Genomic DNA, 20826 nt, shown 5'->3' with positions numbered 1-20826 from the left:
GGTCGATGGCGACACACGCCTTCTCTGCTCAGGATGCTGCTCTTGTGGAATGGGCCTTCAGACCTTCTGAAAACTTCTACCTACATGCCCGTAAGCTAGCGTTATAGCCTCTCTGACCCATCTCACTCCTGGAATGATACAACTAGGGCCCTCTGTCTCCTCCAAGCAAACATCTATCGTCCTGGGTATGTACATTTTTCTTCCTTAACATTTCTAGGGTGGGAACAGAATGATGGTAATATAATCTCTTGTGACTTGTGGAATTTAGTAACGACTTCAGGGAGATCTGGGGTCTAACAACTACCCTATCCCAGAACCTGAGTGTATGGGGATCTGCTGACAAAGCCTGATGTCGCTTATTCTTCGGGCTGCTAGCAGAGATATTTCTAGCAAGACTATCTTGTCTGAGGCAGAATGGAAGGGCTCAAGGGGCCTTCTGTCAATGCTGTTAAGACTAAATTCAAGTCCCATGGAGCGGGATTGCTCTAGCTCTGCTGCAGACTTAGATAAACCTAGCAATCCACTTATTACCTGCCACTTCATAACTGTATAGTGCCCCTAAGGCCGAGACTTGCACGTTAAGGGTGCTAACTGAAATACCGAGCTCCAGCCCCTTCTGAAGGAACTCCAGGATAGATGTTAAAGGGATCTCCCCCTCCGGATCTGCCTCCAAGGAGGATAAGAATTTTCTCCAGGGACTCCCATAGATCTTTATGGTTAGTGGCTTTCTACTACTAAGTAGGGTACAAATTAACCTAGCTGAAAACCCCTTTTTCTCTATAATTGACCTCTCAAATTCCAGGCTGTTAAATGCAGGCTGGACACCTGAGGATGAAGAAAAGGTCCCTGGGACAGAAGATCTGGGTACTCTGGGAGAACCCACGGGTCCAAGATCGGCATTGCTTTCAGCCAAAAAAAAATTGCCTCTTTGGCCAAAGGGAGCTATGAGGATAACCCTTGCTTCATCTTCCATGATCTTTCTTAGGATTGACGTGATGAGAGACACCAAGGGAAACATGTAGAGTAGCCCGAGAGTCCACTTCTTCCTGAATGCGTCCACCATGTGAGGGTTCTCTCGTGTGTCCAGAGAGCAGAATTTCCAGACCTTCCTTGAGGCGAAAAGATCTACGGTACTTGAGGGAGACTCCCACATGTCCTCGATCTGATCAAATACTGTCTTCTTTAGAGACAATTCTCACACAGTGACTCCACAGAAGAGACAGCAGCTCATATAATGCCCACTCTACTGCCAGGCGCTCACAGCTGTTTGAGGTGGCTAACTTCTCTTCCTTCGACCAGGTTCCCTGTACCCAATAGTCGTCTAGGTGGGCTCCCCACCACTTTGGGCGGGCCACTGTCGTAACCACCCTGACCTCATTGTTTAACCAGGGAACTCCCTTTAGTGCTGAATTTATTCCTAGCCACCACAGGAGAGAATGGATCACGTCCCCAGGAAGGGTGATCCTGCCTTGCTCTGCACATGACTGGCATAGCATTTTTTACCATGTTCTCGGTAGCCCCTGCCCACAGAGTGGGAATTCCCTGTGGTTCATTTTCCTTGTACACTTCCTATGGACCTCCTATCTCCCTCCCCCGATTTACTTAGGGTTCCCCATCAAGGACACGAAACCAACTGATGTGGAGAGAGGAGCCGCCCCTTTTTATCTTGAAGGTTTCCTGTCCTTGATGGGCGGATCCCCCCTCTCATGGTGCCATCATGGGTGACTGAAAAATAGGGGTTTTATGTGTATAGTCTGTGAATGAGTAGTCTGTGTATACACTATGATATTGTAATTCTGATCCTGATTAATAGTGAGCCCTTCTTTATTCTCTAGTATATTCTATTAATTTAACATTACTCTATATAAATCTGGGAACCAACAAGGACCATGTAACCTGGAATATAGGAGTCCATAACAATGTGAGAGAAACACAAAGCAAATCTGATTTATGTTACCAGCGAAAATCCACTCAGGGCCCAGGTCAGATGCACACTACAGTGGCAGACGGATATCGGTGGAGACCGTAAAGCTACAAACATGGACCAAGAGTCCACTGTGACCCCCCAACATATCAGACCCCTCCACGACAGACGAGAACACCCCCAGTGATAGGACAGCCCCCAGGTAATCATTGGAGGACACTCAGTCTGAAAAGGTCCTCCCTAACAAACCCTTCCAGCATCTCTCAGTCACGCTACATCTCAGGACACACAACACGGGTAACTGAGCATCAGCGTGAGGGACGGACGGGGCCCAGGAGAGTTGGGAACCTTCAGACTGATCACTGCTCCGAGGAATAAGGCACTGGTAGAAATCATCCCCAATAGTGAGTCTATGTCAGGAGAAGACACGCCATCCTCACAGCAGAAGACCGAGGGCAGAACCAGTCAATTTCCCACTTTATCCATAAGAGTGTGAGAAGTCTAATCTGAGGAGGTTCTACACGTCCTCTGGATGAGAGCAGAGAGGTCTTGTTCTGGAACACACGGCTTCCGGTGAAAAAACAAAATGCTACAAGCAGAAGTTCTGGTGACACGTGTAACTATCACGAGACTTTCCTCAAGATTGACACCAAATATGCGCAACAGGACGGAGGTCAGGACTGCTCAACGCCAGCAACAGCAGCATCTTCTTTGGGTGGAGGCTCCAAGTAAATGGGGGTCACAGATGGAGGCTTCTTACTTCTACAACATAGAACAAACCAGTTACTAATGGTGAGAGGCAGAACTTTCTAATGTCACCTCTGGTGACTCCTACCTGGAAGCGCAGGCAGAGACCACCCATTGTATAACAGACACGTAGCCATGTTCACGATGCAGACCCCTCCCAACGTATGACCCAGAATAATGGATGTCCTGAGACTGCACGGCTACGTCCACATAGGAGCGAAAACTACGTCATTCATTTTACTGTCTATGCTCACACATACGGCCGAGGAGTGTCCAATTCTGACAGAACTGGAGCGAGTGACCCGAACCCAGGACACTGCAGCCAAGTCAGCAACGATAAGACAAGCTAGCCAACATGGCCGCCACTAATCAGAGGAAAGTGGTAGAGAAAACAAAACAGGACTCTGCACTAGACACACTCTACTACCTGGGCTTCACACTGACCCTGGAGTCCCTGCACCCTCACCCTAGACACACTCTGCTACCTGGGCTTCAGACTGACCCTGGAGTCCCTGCACCCTCACCCTAGACACATTCTGCTACCTGGGCTTCACACTGACCCTGGAGTCCCTGCACCCTCACACTAGACACACTCTGCTACCTGGGCTTCACACTGACCCTGGAGTCCCTGCACCCTCACACTAGACACACTCTGCTACCTGGGCTTCACACTGACCCTGGAGTCCCTGCACCCTCACACTAGACACACTCTGCTACCTGGGCTTCACACTGACCCTGGAGTCCCTGCACCCTCACACAGGACACACTCTGCTACCTGGGCTTCACACTGACCCTGGAGTCCCTGCACCCTCACACTAGACACACTCTACTACCTGGGCTTCAGACCGACCCTGGAGTCCCTGCACCCTCACACTAGACACACTCTGCTACCTGGGCTTCACACTGACCCTATAGTCCCTGCACCCTCACACTAGACACACTCTGCTACCTGGGCTTCAGACCGACCCTGGAGTCCCTGCACCCTCACACTAGACACACTCTGCTACCTGGGCTTCACACTGACCCTATAGTCCCTGCACCCTCACACTAGACACACTCTGCTACCTGGGCTTCAGACCGACCCTGGAGTCCCTGCACCCTCACACGAGACACACTCTGCTACCTGGACTTCAGACTGACCCTGGAGTCCCTGCACCCTCACACTGGACACATTCTGCTACCTGGGCTTCAGACTGACCCTGGAGTCCCTGCACCCTCACACGAGACACACTCTGCTACCTGGACTTCACACTGACCCTGGAGTCCCTGCACCCTCACACTAGACACACTCTACTACCTGGGCTTCAGACTGACCCTGGAGTCCCTGCACCCTCACACTAGACACACTCTACTACCTGGGCTTCAGACCGACCCTGGAGTCCCTGCACCCTCACACTAGACACACTCTGCTACCTGGGCTTCACACTGACCCTATAGTCCCTGCACCCTCACACTAGACACACTCTGCTACCTGGGCTTCACACTGACCCTATAGTCCCTGCACCCTCACACTAGACACACTCTGCTACCTGGGCTTCAGACCGACCCTGGAGTCCCTGCACCCTCACACGAGACACACTCTGCTACCTGGACTTCAGACTGACCCTGGAGTCCCTGCACCCTCACACTGGACACATTCTGCTACCTGGGCTTCAGACTGACCCTGGAGTCCCTGCACCCTCACACGAGACACACTCTGCTACCTGGACTTCACACTGACCCTGGAGTCCCTGCACCCTCACACTAGACACACTCTACTACCTGGGCTTCACACTGACCCTGGAGTCCCTGCACCCTCACACTAGACTTCAGACTGACCCTGGAGTCCCTGCACCCTCACACGAGACACACTCTGCTACCTGGGCTTCAGACCAACCCTGGAGTCCCTGCACCCTCACACTAGACACACTCTGCTACCTGGACTTCAGACTGACCCTGGAGTCCCTGCACCCTCACACTGGACACACTCTACTACCTGGGCTTCACAGTGACCCTGGAGTCCCTGCACCCTCACACTGGACACACTCTACTACCTGGGCTTCACAGTGACCCTGGAGTCCCTGCACCCTCACACTGGACACACTCTACTACCTGGGCTTCACACTGACCCTGGAGTCCCTGCACCCTCACACTGGACACACTCTGCTACCTGGGCTTCACACTGACCCTGGAGTCCCTGCACCCTCACACGAGACACACTCTCTTACCTGGGCTTCACACTGACCCTGGAGTCCCTGCACCCTCACACTGGACACACTCTGCTACCTGGGCTTCAGACTGACCCTGGAGTCCCTGCACCCTCACACTAGACACACTCTACTACCTGGACTTCAGACTGACCCTGGAGTCCCTGCACCCTCACACTGGACACACTCTACTACCTGGGCTTCACACTGACCCTGGAGTCCCTGCACCCTCACACTAGACACACTCTACTACCTGGGCTTCACACTGACCCTGGAGTCCCTGCACCCTCACACTAGACACACTCTACTACCTGGGCTTCACACTGAACCTGGAGTCCCTGCACCCTCACACTAGACACACTCTCTTACCTGGGCTTCACACTGACCCTGGAGTCCCTGCACCCTCACACTGGACACACTCTGCTACCTGGGCTTCAGACTGACCCTGGAGTCCCTGCACCCTCACACTAGACACACTCTACTACCTGGGCTTCAGACTGACCCTGGAGTCCCTGCACCCTCACACAGGACACACTCTGCTACCTGGGTTTCACACTGACCCTGCAGTCCCTGCACCCTCACACTAGACACATTCTGCTACCTGGGCTTCACACTGACCCTGGAGTCCCTGCACCCTCACACTAGACACATTCTGCTACCTGGGCTTCAGACTGACCCTGGAATCCCTGCACCCTCACACTAGACACACTCTGCTACCTGGGCTTCACACTGACCCTGCAGTCCCTGCACCCTCACACTAGACACATTCTGCTACCTGGGCTTCAGACTGACCCTGGAATCCCTGCACCCTCACACTAGACACACTCTGCTACCTGGGCTTCAGACTGACCCTGGAGTCCCTGCACCCTCACCCTAGACACACTCTGCTACCTGGGCTTCAGACTGACCCTGGAGTCCCTGCACCCTCACCCTAGACACATTCTGCTACCTGGGCTTCAGACTGACCCTGGAATCCCTGCACCCTCACACTAGAAACACTCTGCTACCTGGGCTTCACACTGACCCTGCAGTCCCTGCACCCTCACACTAGACACATTCTGCTACCTGGGCTTCAGACTGACCCTGGAGTCCCTGCACCCTCACACTAGACACAATCTGCTACCTGGGCTTCAGACTGACCCTGGAGTCCCTGCACCCTCACACTAGACACACTCTGCTACCTGGGCTTCACACTGACCCTGGAGTCCCTGCACCCTCACACTAGACACACTCTGCTACCTGGGCTTCAGACTGACCCTGGAATCCCTGCACCCTCACACTAGACACACTCTGCTACCTGGGCTTCACACTGACCCTGGAGTCCCTGCACCCTCACACTAGACACACTCTGCTACCTGGGCTTCAGACTGACCCTGGAATCCCTGCACCCTCACACGAGACACACTCTGCTACCTGGGCTTCACACTGACCCTGGAGTCCCTGCACCCTCACACTGGACACACTCTGCTACCTGGGCTTCACACTGACCCTGGAGTCCCTGCACCCTCACACTAGACACACTCTGCTACCTGGGCTTCAGACTGACCCTGGAGTCCCTGCACCCTCACACTAGACACACTCTGCTACCTGGGCTTCACACTGACCCTGGAGTCCCTGCACCCTCACCCTAGACACACTCTGCTACCTGGGCTTCACACTGACCCTGGAGTCCCTGCACCCTCACCCTAGACACACTCTGCTACCTGGGCTTCACACTGACCCTGGAGTCCCTGCACCCTCACACTAGACACACTCTGCTACCTGGGCTTCACACTGACCCTGGAGTCCCTGCACCCTCACACTAGACACACTCTGCTACCTGGGCTTCACACTGACCTTGGAGTCCCTGCACCCTCACACTGGACACACTCTGCTACCTGGGCTTCACACTGACCCTGGAGTCCCTGCACCCTCACACTAGACACATTCTGCTACCTGGGCTTCAGACTGACCCTGGAGTCCCTGCACCCTCACACTGGACACACTCTGCTACCTGGGCTTCACACTGACCCTGGAGTCCCTGCACCCTCACACTAGACACACTCTGCTACCTGGGCTTCAGACTGACCCTGGAGTCCCTGCACCCTCACACTAGACACACTCTGCTACCTGGGCTTCACACTGACCTTGGAGTCCCTGCACCCTCACACTGGACACACTCTGCTACCTGGGCTTCACACTGACCCTGGAGTCCCTGCACCCTCACACTAGACACATTCTGCTACCTGGGCTTCAGACTGACCCTGGAGTCCCTGCACCCTCACACTGGACACACTCTGCTACCTGGGCTTCACACTGACCCTGGAGTCCCTGCACCCTCACACTGGACACACTCTGCTACCTGGGCTTCACACTGACCCTGGAGTCCCTGCACCCTCACACAGGACACACTTTACTACCTAGGCTTCACACTGACCCTGGAGTCCCTGCACCCTCACACTAGACACATTCTGCTACCTGGGCTTCAGACTGACCCTGGAGTCCCTGCACCCTCACACCGGACACACTCTGCTACCTGGGCTTCACACTGACGCTGGAGTCCCTGCACCCTCACACTAGACACACTCTGCTACCTGGGCTTCACACTGACCCTGGAGTCCCTGCACCCTCACACTGGACACACTCTGCTACCTGGGCTTCACACTGACCCTGGAGTCCCTGCACCCTCACACAGGACACACTCTACTACCTAGGCTTCACACTGACCCTGGAGTCCCTGCACCCTCACACTAGACACACTCTGCTACCTGGGCTTCACACTGACCCTGGAGTCCCTGCACCCTCACACAGGACACACTTTACTACCTAGGCTTCACACTGACCCTGGAGTCCCTGCACCCTCACACTAGACACACTCTGCTACCTGGGCTTCACACTGACCCTGGAGTCCCTGCACCCTCACACAGGACACACTCTACTACCTAGGCTTCACACTGACCCTGGAGTCCCTGCACCCTCACCCTAGACACACTCTGCTACCTGGGCTTCACACTGACCCTGGAGTCCCTGCACCCTCACACTAGACACACTCTACTACCTGGGCTTCAGAATGACCCTGGAGTCCCTGCACCCTCACACTAGACACATTCTGCTACCTGGGCTTCAGACTGACCCTGGAGTCCCTGCACCCTCACACTAGACACACTCTACTACCTGGGCTTCAGACTGACCCTGGAGTCCCTGCACCCTCACACTAGACACACTCTGCTACCTGGGCTTCACACTGACCCTGGAGTCCCTGCACCCTCACACTAGACACATTCTGCTACCTGGGCTTCACACTGACCCTGGAGTCCCTGCACCCTCACACGAGACACACTCTGCTACCTGGACTTCAGACTGACCCTGGAGTCCCTGCACCCTCACACTAGACACATTCTGCTACCTGGGCTTCAGACTGACCCTGGAGTCCCTGCACCCTCACACTAGACACATTCTGCTACCTGGGCTTCACACTGACCCTGGAGTCCCTGCACCCTCACACAGGACACACTCTGCTACCTAGGCTTCACACTGACCCTGGAGTCCCTGCACCCTCACACGAGACACACTCTGCTACCTGGGCTTCACACTGACCCTGGAGTCCCTGCACCCTCACACTAGACACACTCTGCTACCTGGGCTTCACACTGACCCTGGAGTCCCTGCACCCTCACCCTGGACACACTCTGCTACCTGGGCTTCAGACTGACCCTGGAATCCCTGCACCCTCACACGAGACACACTCTGCTACCTGGGCTTCACACTGACCCTGGAGTCCCTGCACCCTCACCCTGGACACACTCTGCTACCTGGGCTTCACACTGACCCTATAGTTCCTGCACCCTCACACTAGACACACTCTGCTACCTGGGCTTCACACTGACCCTGGAGTCCCTGCACCCTCACACTAGACACACTCTGCTACCTGGGCTTCACACTGACCCTGGAGTCCCTGCACCCTCACACTAGACACACTCTGCTACCTGGGCTTCAGACTGACCCTGGAGTCCCTGCACCCTCACACAGGACACACTCTGCTACCTGGGCTTCACACTGACCCTGGAGTCCCTGCACCCTCACACTGGACACATTCTGCTACCTGGGCTTCACACTGACCCTATAGTCCCTGCACTCTCACACTAGACACACTCTGCTACCTGGGCTTCACACTGACCCTGGAGTCCCTGCACCCTCACCCTAGACACACTCTGCTACCTGGGCTTCACACTGACCCTGGAGTCCCTGCACCCTCACCCTGGACACACTCTGCTACCTGGGCTTCACACTGACCCTGGAGTCCCTGCACCCTCACACTAGACACACTCTGCTACCTGGGCTTCACACTGACCCTGGAGTCCCTGCACCCTCACCCTAGACACACTCTGCTACCTGGGCTTCACACTGACCCTGGAGTCCCTGCACCCTCACACTAGACACACTCTGCTACCTGGGCTTCACACTGACCCTGGAGTCCCTGCACCCTCACACTAGACACACTCTGCTACCTGGGCTTCACACTGACCCTGGAGTCCCTGCACCCTCACACTAGACACACTCTGCTACCTGGGCTTCACACTGACCCTGGAGTCCCTGCACCCTCACACTAGACACACTCTGCTACCTGGGCTTCACACTGACCCTGGAGTCCCTGCACCCTCACACTAGACACATTCTGCTACCTGGGCTTCAGACTGACCCTGGAGTCCCTGCACCCTCACCCTGGACACACTCTGCTACCTGGGCTTCAGACTGACCCTGGAGTCCCTGCACCCTCACACTGGACACACTCTGCTACCTGGGCTTCACACTGACCCTATAGTCCCTGCACCCTCACACTAGACACACTCTGCTACCTGGGCTTCACACTGACCCTGGAGTCCCTGCACCCTCACACTAGACACATTCTGCTACCTGGACTTCACACTGACCCTGGAGTCCCTGCACCCTCACACTAGACACACTCTACTACCTGGGCTTCAGACTGACCCTGGAGTCCCTGCACCCTCACACTAGACACACTCTACTACCTGGGCTTCAGACCGACCCTGGAGTCCCTGCACCCTCACACTAGACACACTCTGCTACCTGGGCTTCACACTGACCCTATAGTCCCTGCACCCTCACACTAGACACACTCTGCTACCTGGGCTTCACACTGACCCTATAGTCCCTGCACCCTCACACTAGACACACTCTGCTACCTGGGCTTCAGACCGACCCTGGAGTCCCTGCACCCTCACACGAGACACACTCTGCTACCTGGACTTCAGACTGACCCTGGAGTCCCTGCACCCTCACTCTGGACACATTCTGCTACCTGGGCTTCAGACTGACCCTGGAGTCCCTGCACCCTCACACGAGACACACTCTGCTACCTGGACTTCACACTGACCCTGGAGTCCCTGCACCCTCACACTAGACACACTCTACTACCTGGGCTTCACACTGACCCTGGAGTCCCTGCACCCTCACACTAGACTTCAGACTGACCCTGGAGTCCCTGCACCCTCACACGAGACACACTCTGCTACCTGGGCTTCAGACCAACCCTGGAGTCCCTGCACCCTCACACTAGACACACTCTCTTACCTGGGCTTCACACTGACCCTGGAGTCCCTGCACCCTCACACTGGACACACTCTGCTAACTGGGCTTCACACTGACCCTGGAGTCCCTGCACCCTCACACGAGACACACTCTCTTACCTGGGCTTCACACTGACCCTGGAGTCCCTGCACCCTCACACTGGACACACTCTGCTACCTGGGCTTCAGACTGACCCTGGAGTCCCTGCACCCTCACACTAGACACACTCTACTACCTGGACTTCAGACTGACCCTGGAGTCCCTGCACCCTCACACTGGACACACTCTACTACCTGGGCTTCACACTGACCCTGGAGTCCCTGCACCCTCACACTAGACACACTCTACTACCTGGGCTTCACACTGACCCTGGAGTCCCTGCACCCTCACACTAGACACACTCTACTACCTGGGCTTCACACTGAACCTGGAGTCCCTGCACCCTCACACTAGACACACTCTCTTACCTGGGCTTCACACTGACCCTGGAGTCCCTGCACCCTCACACTGGACACACTCTGCTACCTGGGCTTCAGACTGACCCTGGAGTCCCTGCACCCTCACACTAGACACACTCTACTACCTGGGCTTCAGACTGACCCTGGAGTCCCTGCACCCTCACACAGGACACACTCTGCTACCTGGGTTTCACACTGACCCTGCAGTCCCTGCACCCTCACACTAGACACATTCTGCTACCTGGGCTTCACACTGACCCTGGAGTCCCTGCACCCTCACACTAGACACATTCTGCTACCTGGGCTTCAGACTGACCCTGGAATCCCTGCACCCTCACACTAGACACACTCTGCTACCTGGGCTTCACACTGACCCTGCAGTCCCTGCACCCTCACACTAGACACATTCTGCTACCTGGGCTTCAGACTGACCCTGGAATCCCTGCACCCTCACACTAGACACACTCTGCTACCTGGGCTTCAGACTGACCCTGGAGTCCCTGCACCCTCACCCTAGACACACTCTGCTACCTGGGCTTCAGACTGACCCTGGAGTCCCTGCACCCTCACCCTAGACACATTCTGCTACCTGGGCTTCAGACTGACCCTGGAATCCCTGCACCCTCACACTAGAAACACTCTGCTACCTGGGCTTTACACTGACCCTGCAGTCCCTGCACCCTCACACTAGACACATTCTGCTACCTGGGCTTCAGACTGACCCTGGAGTCCCTGCACCCTCACACTAGACACAATCTGCTACCTGGGCTTCAGACTGACCCTGGAGTCCCTGCACCCTCACACTAGACACACTCTGCTACCTGGGCTTCACACTGACCCTGGAGTCCCTGCACCCTCACACTAGACACACTCTGCTACCTGGGCTTCACACTGACCCTGGAGTCCCTGCACCCTCACACTAGACACACTCTGCTACCTGGGCTTCAGACTGACCCTGGAGTCCCTGCACCCTCACACTAGACACACTCTGCTACCTGGGCTTCACACTGACCCTGGAGTCCCTGCACCCTCACCCTAGACACACTCTGCTACCTGGGCTTCACACTGACCCTGGAGTCCCTGCACCCTCACCCTAGACACACTCTGCTACCTGGGCTTCACACTGACCCTGGAGTCCCTGCACCCTCACACTAGACACACTCTGCTACCTGGGCTTCACACTGACCCTGGAGTCCCTGCACCCTCACACTAGACACACTCTGCTACCTGGGCTTCACACTGACCTTGGAGTCCCTGCACCCTCACACTGGACACACTCTGCTACCTGGGCTTCACACTGACCCTGGAGTCCCTGCACCCTCACACTAGACACATTCTGCTACCTGGGCTTCAGACTGACCCTGGAGTCCCTGCACCCTCACACTGGACACACTCTGCTACCTGGGCTTCACACTGACCCTGGAGTCCCTGCACCCTCACACTAGACACACTCTGCTACCTGGGCTTCAGACTGACCCTGGAGTCCCTGCACCCTCACACTAGACACACTCTGCTACCTGGGCTTCACACTGACCTTGGAGTCCCTGCACCCTCACACTGGACACACTCTGCTACCTGGGCTTCACACTGACCCTGGAGTCCCTGCACCCTCACACTAGACACATTCTGCTACCTGGGCTTCAGACTGACCCTGGAGTCCCTGCACCCTCACACTGGACACACTCTGCTACCTGGGCTTCACACTGACCCTGGAGTCCTTGCACCCTCACACTGGACACACTCTGCTACCTGGGCTTCACACTGACCCTGGAGTCCCTGCACCCTCACACAGGACACACTTTACTACCTAGGCTTCACACTGACCCTGGAGTCCCTGCACCCTCACACTAGACACATTCTGCTACCTGGGCTTCAGACTGACCCTGGAGTCCCTGCACCCTCACACTGGACACACTCTGCTACCTGGGCTTCACACTGACGCTGGAGTCCCTGCACCCTCACACTAGACACACTCTGCTACCTGGGCTTCACACTGACCCTGGAGTCCCTGCACCCTCACACTGGACACACTCTGCTACCTGGGCTTCACACTGACCCTGGAGTCCCTGCACCCTCACACAGGACACACTCTACTACCTAGGCTTCACACTGACCCTGGAGTCCCTGCACACTCACACTAGACACACTCTGCTACCTGGGCTTCACACTGACCCTGGAGTCCCTGCACCCTCACACAGGACACACTTTACTACCTAGGCTTCACACTGACCCTGGAGTCCCTGCACCCTCACACTAGACACACTCTGCTACCTGGGCTTCACACTGACCCTGGAGTCCCTGCACCCTCACACAGGACACACTCTACTACCTAGGCTTCACACTGACCCTGGAGTCCCTGCACCCTCACCCTAGACACACTCTGCTACCTGGGCTTCACACTGACCCTGGAGTCCCTGCACCCTCACACTAGACACACTCTACTACCTGGGCTTCAGACTGACCCTGGAGTCCCTGCACCCTCACACTAGACACATTCTGCTACCTGGGCTTCAGACTGACCCTGGAGTCCCTGCACCCTCACACTAGACACACTCTACTACCTGGGCTTCAGACTGACCCTGGAGTCCCTGCACCCTCACACTAGACACACTCTGCTACCTGGGCTTCACACTGACCCTGGAGTCCCTGCACCCTCACACTAGACACATTCTGCTACCTGGGCTTTCAGACTGACCCTGGAGTCCCTGCACCCTCACACTAGACACATTCTGCTACCTGGGCTTCACACTGACCCTGGAGTCCCTGCACCCTCACACGAGACACACTCTGCTACCTGGACTTCAGACTGACCCTGGAGTCCCTGCACCCTCACACTAGACACATTCTGCTACCTGGGCTTCAGACTGACCCTGGAGTCCCTGCACCCTCACACTAGACACATTCTGCTACCTGGGCTTCACACTGACCCTGGAGTCCCTGCACCCTCACACAGGACACACTCTGCTACCTAGGCTTCACACTGACCCTGGAGTCCCTGCACCCTCACACGAGACACACTCTGCTACCTGGGCTTCACACTGACCCTGGAGTCCCTGCACCCTCACCCTGGACACACTCTGCTACCTGGGCTTCAGACTGACCCTGGAATCCCTGCACCCTCACACGAGACACACTCTGCTACCTGGGCTTCACACTGACCCTGGAGTCCCTGCACCCTCACCCTGGACACACTCTGCTACCTGGGCTTCACACTGACCCTATAGTTCCTGCACCCTCACACTAGACACACTCTGCTACCTGGGCTTCACACTGACCCTGGAGTCCCTGCACCCTCACACTAGACACACTCTGCTACCTGGGCTTCACACTGACCCTGGAGTCCCTGCACCCTCACACTAGACACACTCTGCTACCTGGGCTTCAGACTGACCCTGGAGTCCCTGCACCCTCACACAGGACACACTCTGCTACCTGGGCTTCACACTGACCCTGGAGTCCCTGCACCCTCACACTGGACACATTCTGCTACCTGGGCTTCACACTGACCCTATAGTCCCTGCACTCTCACACTAGACACACTCTGCTACCTGGGCTTCACACTGACCCTGGAGTCCCTGCACCCTCACCCTGGACACACTCTGCTACCTGGGCTTCACACTGACCCTGGAGTCCCTGCACCCTCACCCTGGACACACTCTGCTACCTGGGCTTCACACTGACCCTGGAGTCCCTGCACCCTCACACTAGACACACTCTGCTACCTGGGCTTCACACTGACCCTGGAGTCCCTGCACCCTCACCCTAGACACACTCTGCTACCTGGGCTTCACACTGACCCTGGAGTCCCTGCACCCTCACACTAGACACACTCTGCTACCTGGGCTTCACACTGACCCTGGAGTCCCTGCACCCTCACACTAGACACACTCTGCTACCTGGGCTTCACACTGACCCTGGAGTCCCTGCACCCTCACACTAGACACACTCTGCTACCTGGGCTTCACACTGACCCTGGAGTCCCTGCACCCTCACACTAGACACACTCTGCTACCTGGGCTTCACACTGACCCTGGAGTCCCTGCACCCTCACACTAGACACATTCTGCTACCTGGGCTTCAGACTGACCCTGGAGTCCCTGCACCCTCACCCTGGACACACTCTGCTACCTGGGCTTCAGACTGACCCTGGAGTCCCTGCACCCTCACACTGGACACACTCTGCTACCTGGGCTTCACACTGACCCTATAGTCCCTGCACCCTCACACTAGACACACTCTGCTACCTGGGCTTCACACTGACCCTGGAGTCCCTGCACCCTCACACTAGACACATTCTGCTACCTGGGCATCACACTGACCCTGGAGTCCCTGCACCCTCACACTAGACACATTCTGCTACCTGGGCTTCAGACTGACCCTGGAGTCCCTGCACCCTCACCCTGGACACACTCTGCTACCTGGGCTTCAGACTGACCCTGGAGTCCCTGCACCCTCACACTGGACACACTCTGCTACCTGGGCTTCACACTGACCCTATAGTCCCTGCACCCTCACACTAGACACACTCTGCTACCTGGGCTTCAGACTGACCCTATAGTCCCTGCACCCTCACACTAGACACACTCTGCTACCTGGGCTTCACACTGACCCTGGAGTCCCTGCACCCTCACACTAGACACATTCTGCTACCTGGGCTTCAGACCGACCCTGGAGTCCCTGCACCCTCACACTAGACACACTCTGCTACTTGGGCTTCAGACTGACCCTGGAGTCCCTGCACCCTCACACTAGACACACTCTGCTACCTGGGCTTCAGACTGACCCTGGAGTCCCTGCACCCTCACACTAGACACACTCTGCTACCTGGGCTTCAGACCGACCCTGGAGTCCCTGCACCCTCACACTGGAAACACTCTGCTACCTGGGCTTCAGACTGACCCTGGAGTCCCTGCACCCTCACACTGGACACATTCTGCTACCTGGGCTTCACACTGACCCTATAGTCCCTGCACCCTCACACTAGACACACTCTGCTACCTGGGCTTCACACTGACCCTGGAGTCCCTGCACCCTCACACTAGACACACTCTGCTACCTGGGCTTCACACTGACCCTGGAGTCCCTGCACCCTCACACAGGACACACTCTGCTACCTGGGCTTCAGACTGACCCTGGAGTCCCTGCACCCTCACACAGGACACATTCTGCTACCTGGGCTTCAGACTGACCCTGGAGTCCCTGCACCCTCACACAGGACACATTCTGCTACCTGGGCTTCACACTGACCCTGGAGTCCCTGCACCCTCACACAGGACACATTCTGCTACCTGGGCTTCACACTGACCCTGGAGTCCCTGCACCCTCACACAGGACACATTCTGCTACCTGGGCTTCAGACTGACCCTGGAGTCCCTGCACCCTCACACAGGACACATTCTGCTACCTGGGCTTCACACTGACCCTGGAGTCCCTGCACCCTCACACAGGACACATTCTGCTACCTGGGCTTCAGACTGACCCTGGAGTCCCTGCACCCTCACACGAGACACACTCTGCTACCTGGACTTCACACTGACCCTGGAGTCCCTGCACCCTCACACTAGACACACTCTACTACCTGGGCTTCAGACTGACCCTGGAGTCCCTGCACCCTCACACTAGACACACTCTACTACCTGGGCTTCAGACCGACCCTGGAGTCCCTGCACCCTCACACTAGACACACTCTGCTACCTGGGCTTCACACTGACCCTATAGTCCCTGCACCCTCACACTAGACACACTCTGCTACCTGGGCTTCACACTGACCCTATAGTCCCTGCACCCTCACACTAGACACACTCTGCTACCTGGGCTTCAGACCGACCCTGGAGTCCCTGCACCCTCACACGAGACACACTCTGCTACCTGGACTTCAGACTGACCCTGGAGTCCCTGCACCCTCACACTGGACACATTCTGCTACCTGGGCTTCAGACTGACCCTGGAGTCCCTGCACCCTCACACGAGACACACTCTGCTACCTGGACTTCACACTGACCCTGGAGTCCCTGCACCCTCACACTAGACACACTCTACTACCTGGGCTTCACACTGACCCTGGAGTCCCTGCACCCTCACACTAGACTTCAGACTGACCCTGGAGTCCCTGCACCCTCACACGAGACACACTCTGCTACCTGGGCTTCAGACCAACCCTGGAGTCCCTGCACCCTCACACTAGACACATTCTGCTACCTGGGCTTCACACTGACCCTGGAGTCCCTGCACCCTCACACTGGACACACTCTGCTACCTGGGCTTCACACTGACCCTGGAGTCCCTGCACCCTCACACTAGACACACTCTCTTACCTGGGCTTCACACTGACCCTGGAGTCCCTGCACCCTCACACTGGACACACTCTGCTACCTGGGCTTCACACTGACCCTGGAGTCCCTGCACCCTCACACGAGACACACTCTCTTACCTGGGCTTCACACTGACCCTGGAGTCCCTGCACCCTCACACTGGACACACTCTGCTACCTGGGCTTCAGACTGACCCTGGAGTCCCTGCACCCTCACACTGGACACACTCTACTACCTGGGCTTCAGACTGACCCTGGAGTCCCTGCACCCTCACACTGGACACACTCTGCTACCTGGGCTTCAGACTGACCCTGGAGTCCCTGCACCCTCACACTAGACACACTCTGCTACCTGGGCTTCACACTGACCCTGGAGTCCCTGCACCCTCACACTACACACATTCTGCTACCTGGGCTTCACACTGACCCTGGAGTCCCTGCACCCTCACACTAGACACATTCTGCTACCTGGGCTTCAGACCGACCCTGGAGTCCCTGCACCCTCACACTGGACACACTCTACTACCTGGGCTTCAGACTGACCCTGGAGTCCCTGCACCCTCACACTAGACACACTCTGCTACCTGGGCTTCACACTGACCCTGGAGTCCCTGCACCCTCACACTAGACACATTCTGCTACCTGGGCTTCAGACCGACCCTGGAGTCCCTGCACCCTCACACTAGACACACTCTGCTACCTGGGCTTCAGACTGACCCTGGAGTCCCTGCACCCTCACACTAGACACACTCTGCTACCTGGGCTTCAGACTGACCCTGGAGTCCCTGCACCCTCACACTAGACACACTCTGCTACCTGGGCTTCAGACCGACCCTGGAGTCCCTGCACCCTCACACTGGAAACACTCTGCTACCTGGGCTTCAGACTGACCCTGGAGTCCCTGCACCCTCACACTGGACACATTCTGCTACCTGGGCTTCACACTGACCCTATAGTCCCTGCACCCTCACACTAGACACACTCTGCTACCTGGGCTTCACACTGACCCTGGAGTCCCTGCACCCTCACACAGGACACATTCTGCTACCTGGGCTTCAGACTGACCCTGGAGTCCCTGCACCCTCACACGAGACACACTCTGCTACCTGGACTTCACACTGACCCTGGAGTCCCTGCACCCTCACACTAGACACACTCTACTACCTGGGCTTCAGACTGACCCTGGAGTCCCTGCACCCTCACACTAGACACACTCTACTACCTGGGCTTCAGACCGACCCTGGAGTCCCTGCACCCTCACACTAGACACACTCTGCTACCTGGGCTTCACACTGACCCTATAGTCCCTGCACCCTCACACTAGACACACTCTGCTACCTGGGCTTCACACTGACCCTATAGTCCCTGCACCCTCACACTAGACACACTCTGCTACCTGGGCTTCAGACCGACCCTGGAGTCCCTGCACCCTCACACGAGACACACTCTGCTACCTGGACTTCAGACTGACCCTGGAGTCCCTGCACCCTCACACTGGACACATTCTGCTACCTGGGCTTCAGACTGACCCTGGAGTCCCTGCACCCTCACACGAGACACACTCTGCTACCTGGACTTCACACTGACCCTGGAGTCCCTGCACCCTCACACTAGACACACTCTACTACCTGGGCTTCACACTGACCCTGGAGTCCCTGCACCCTCACACTAGACACACTCTGCTACCTGGGCTTCAGACCAACCCTGGAGTCCCTGCACCCTCACACTAGACACACTCTGCTACCTGGACTTCAGACTGACCCTGGAGTCCCTGCACCCTCACACTGGACACACTCTACTACCTGGGCTTCACACTGACCCTGGAGTCCCTGCACCCTCACACTAGACACACTCTCTTACCTGGGCTTCACACTGACCCTGGAGTCCCTGCACCCTCACACTGGACACACTCTGCTACCTGGGCTTCACACTGACCCTGGAGTCCCTGCACCCTCACACGAGACACACTCTCTTACCTGGGCTTCACACTGACCCTGGAGTCCCTGCACCCTCACACTGGACACACTCTGCTACCTGGGCTTCAGACTGACCCTGGAGTCCCTGCACCCTCACACTGGACACACTCTACTACCTGGGCTTCAGACTGACCCTGGAGTCCCTGCACCCTCACACTAGACACACTCTACTACCTGGGCTTCACACTGACCCTGGAGTCCCTGCACCCTCACACTAGACACACTCTACTACCTGGGCTTCACACTGACCCTGGAGTCCCTGCACCCTCACACTAGACACACTCTACTACCTGGGCTTCACACTGAACCTGGAGTCCCTGCACCCTCACACTAGACACACTCTCTTACCTGGGCTTCACACTGACCCTGGAGTCCCTGCACCCTCACACAGGACACACTCTGCTACCTGGGTTTCACACTGACCCTGCAGTCCCTGCACCCTCACACTAGACACATTCTGCTACCTGGGCTTCACACTGACCCTGGAGTCCCTGCACCCTCACACTAGACACATTCTGCTACCTGGGCTTCAGACTGACCCTGGAATCCCTGCACCCTCACACTAGACACACTCTGCTACCTGGGCTTCACACTGACCCTGCAGTCCCTGCACCCTCACACTAGACACATTCTGCTACCTGGGCTTCAGACTGACCCTGGAATCCCTGCACCCTCACACTAGACACACTCTGCTACCTGGGCTTCAGACTGACCCTGGAGTCCCTGCACCCTCACCCTAGACACACTCTGCTACCTGGGCTTCAGACTGACCCTGGAGTCCCTGCACCCTCACCCTAGACACATTCTGCTACCTGGGCTTCAGACTGACCCTGGAATCCCTGCACCCTCACACTAGACACACTCTGCTACCTGGGCTTCACACTGACCCTGCAGTCCCTGCACCCTCACACTAGACACATTCTGCTACCTGGGCTTCAGACTGACCCTGGAGTCCCTGCACCCTCACACTAGACACAATCTGCTACCTGGGCTTCAGACTGACCCTGGAGTCCCTGCACCCTCACACTAGACACACTCTGCTACCTGGGCTTCACACTGACCCTGGAGTCCCTGCACCCTCACACTAGACACACTCTGCTACCTGGGCTTCAGACTGACCCTGGAATCCCTGCACCCTCACACTAGACACACTCTGCTACCTGGGCTTCACACTGACCCTGGAGTCCCTGCACCCTCACACTAGACACACTCTGCTACCTGGGCTTCACACTGACCCTGGAGTCCCTGCACCCTCACACTGGACACACTCTGCTACCTGGGCTTCACACTGACCCTGGAGTCCCTGCACCCTCACACTAGACACACTCTGCTACCTGGGCTTCACACTGACCTTGGAGTCCCTGCACCCTCACACTAGACACACTCTACTACCTGGGCTTCAGACTGACCCTGGAATCCCTGCACCCTCACACTAGACACACTCTGCTACCTGGGCTTCAGACTGACCCTGGAATCCCTGCACCCTCACACTAGACACACTCTGCTACCTGGGCTTCACACTGACCCTGGAGTCCCTGCACCCTCACACTAGACACACTCTGCTACCTGGGCTTCACACTGACCCTGGAGTCCCTGCACCCTCACACTGGACACACTCTGCTACCTGGGCTTCACACTGACCCTGGAGTCCCTGCAC

At 56.7% G+C, this 20826-nt stretch overlaps 1 protein-coding gene across 2 annotated transcripts in view; it reads right to left on the bottom strand.

Annotated features, from left to right (window-relative positions):
• Positions 1–1922: 1922 nt before the first annotated feature.
• POMGNT1 (protein O-linked mannose N-acetylglucosaminyltransferase 1 (beta 1,2-)) overlaps positions 1923–20826 on the bottom strand; it is a 129415-nt gene continuing 110511 nt past the window's right edge. The window contains exon 22 of one of the 2 annotated variants that reach the window (XM_069735870.1): positions 1923–2686. In XM_069735870.1, the coding sequence (XP_069591971.1) occupies positions 2599–2686 (88 nt within the window). In that variant the 3' untranslated portion in view covers positions 1923–2598. The remainder of the gene's footprint in view (positions 2687–20826) is intronic. The other variant, XM_069735871.1, reaches the window with a different exon arrangement.

This window comes from Ranitomeya imitator, chromosome 8 (genome assembly GCF_032444005.1).
Source record: "Ranitomeya imitator isolate aRanImi1 chromosome 8, aRanImi1.pri, whole genome shotgun sequence".
In the NCBI taxonomy this organism is placed as follows: domain Eukaryota; kingdom Metazoa; phylum Chordata; class Amphibia; order Anura; family Dendrobatidae; genus Ranitomeya; species Ranitomeya imitator.
The sequence above is the reverse complement of the archived record's forward strand: the minus strand, read 5'-3'. Positions and strand labels throughout refer to the sequence as shown.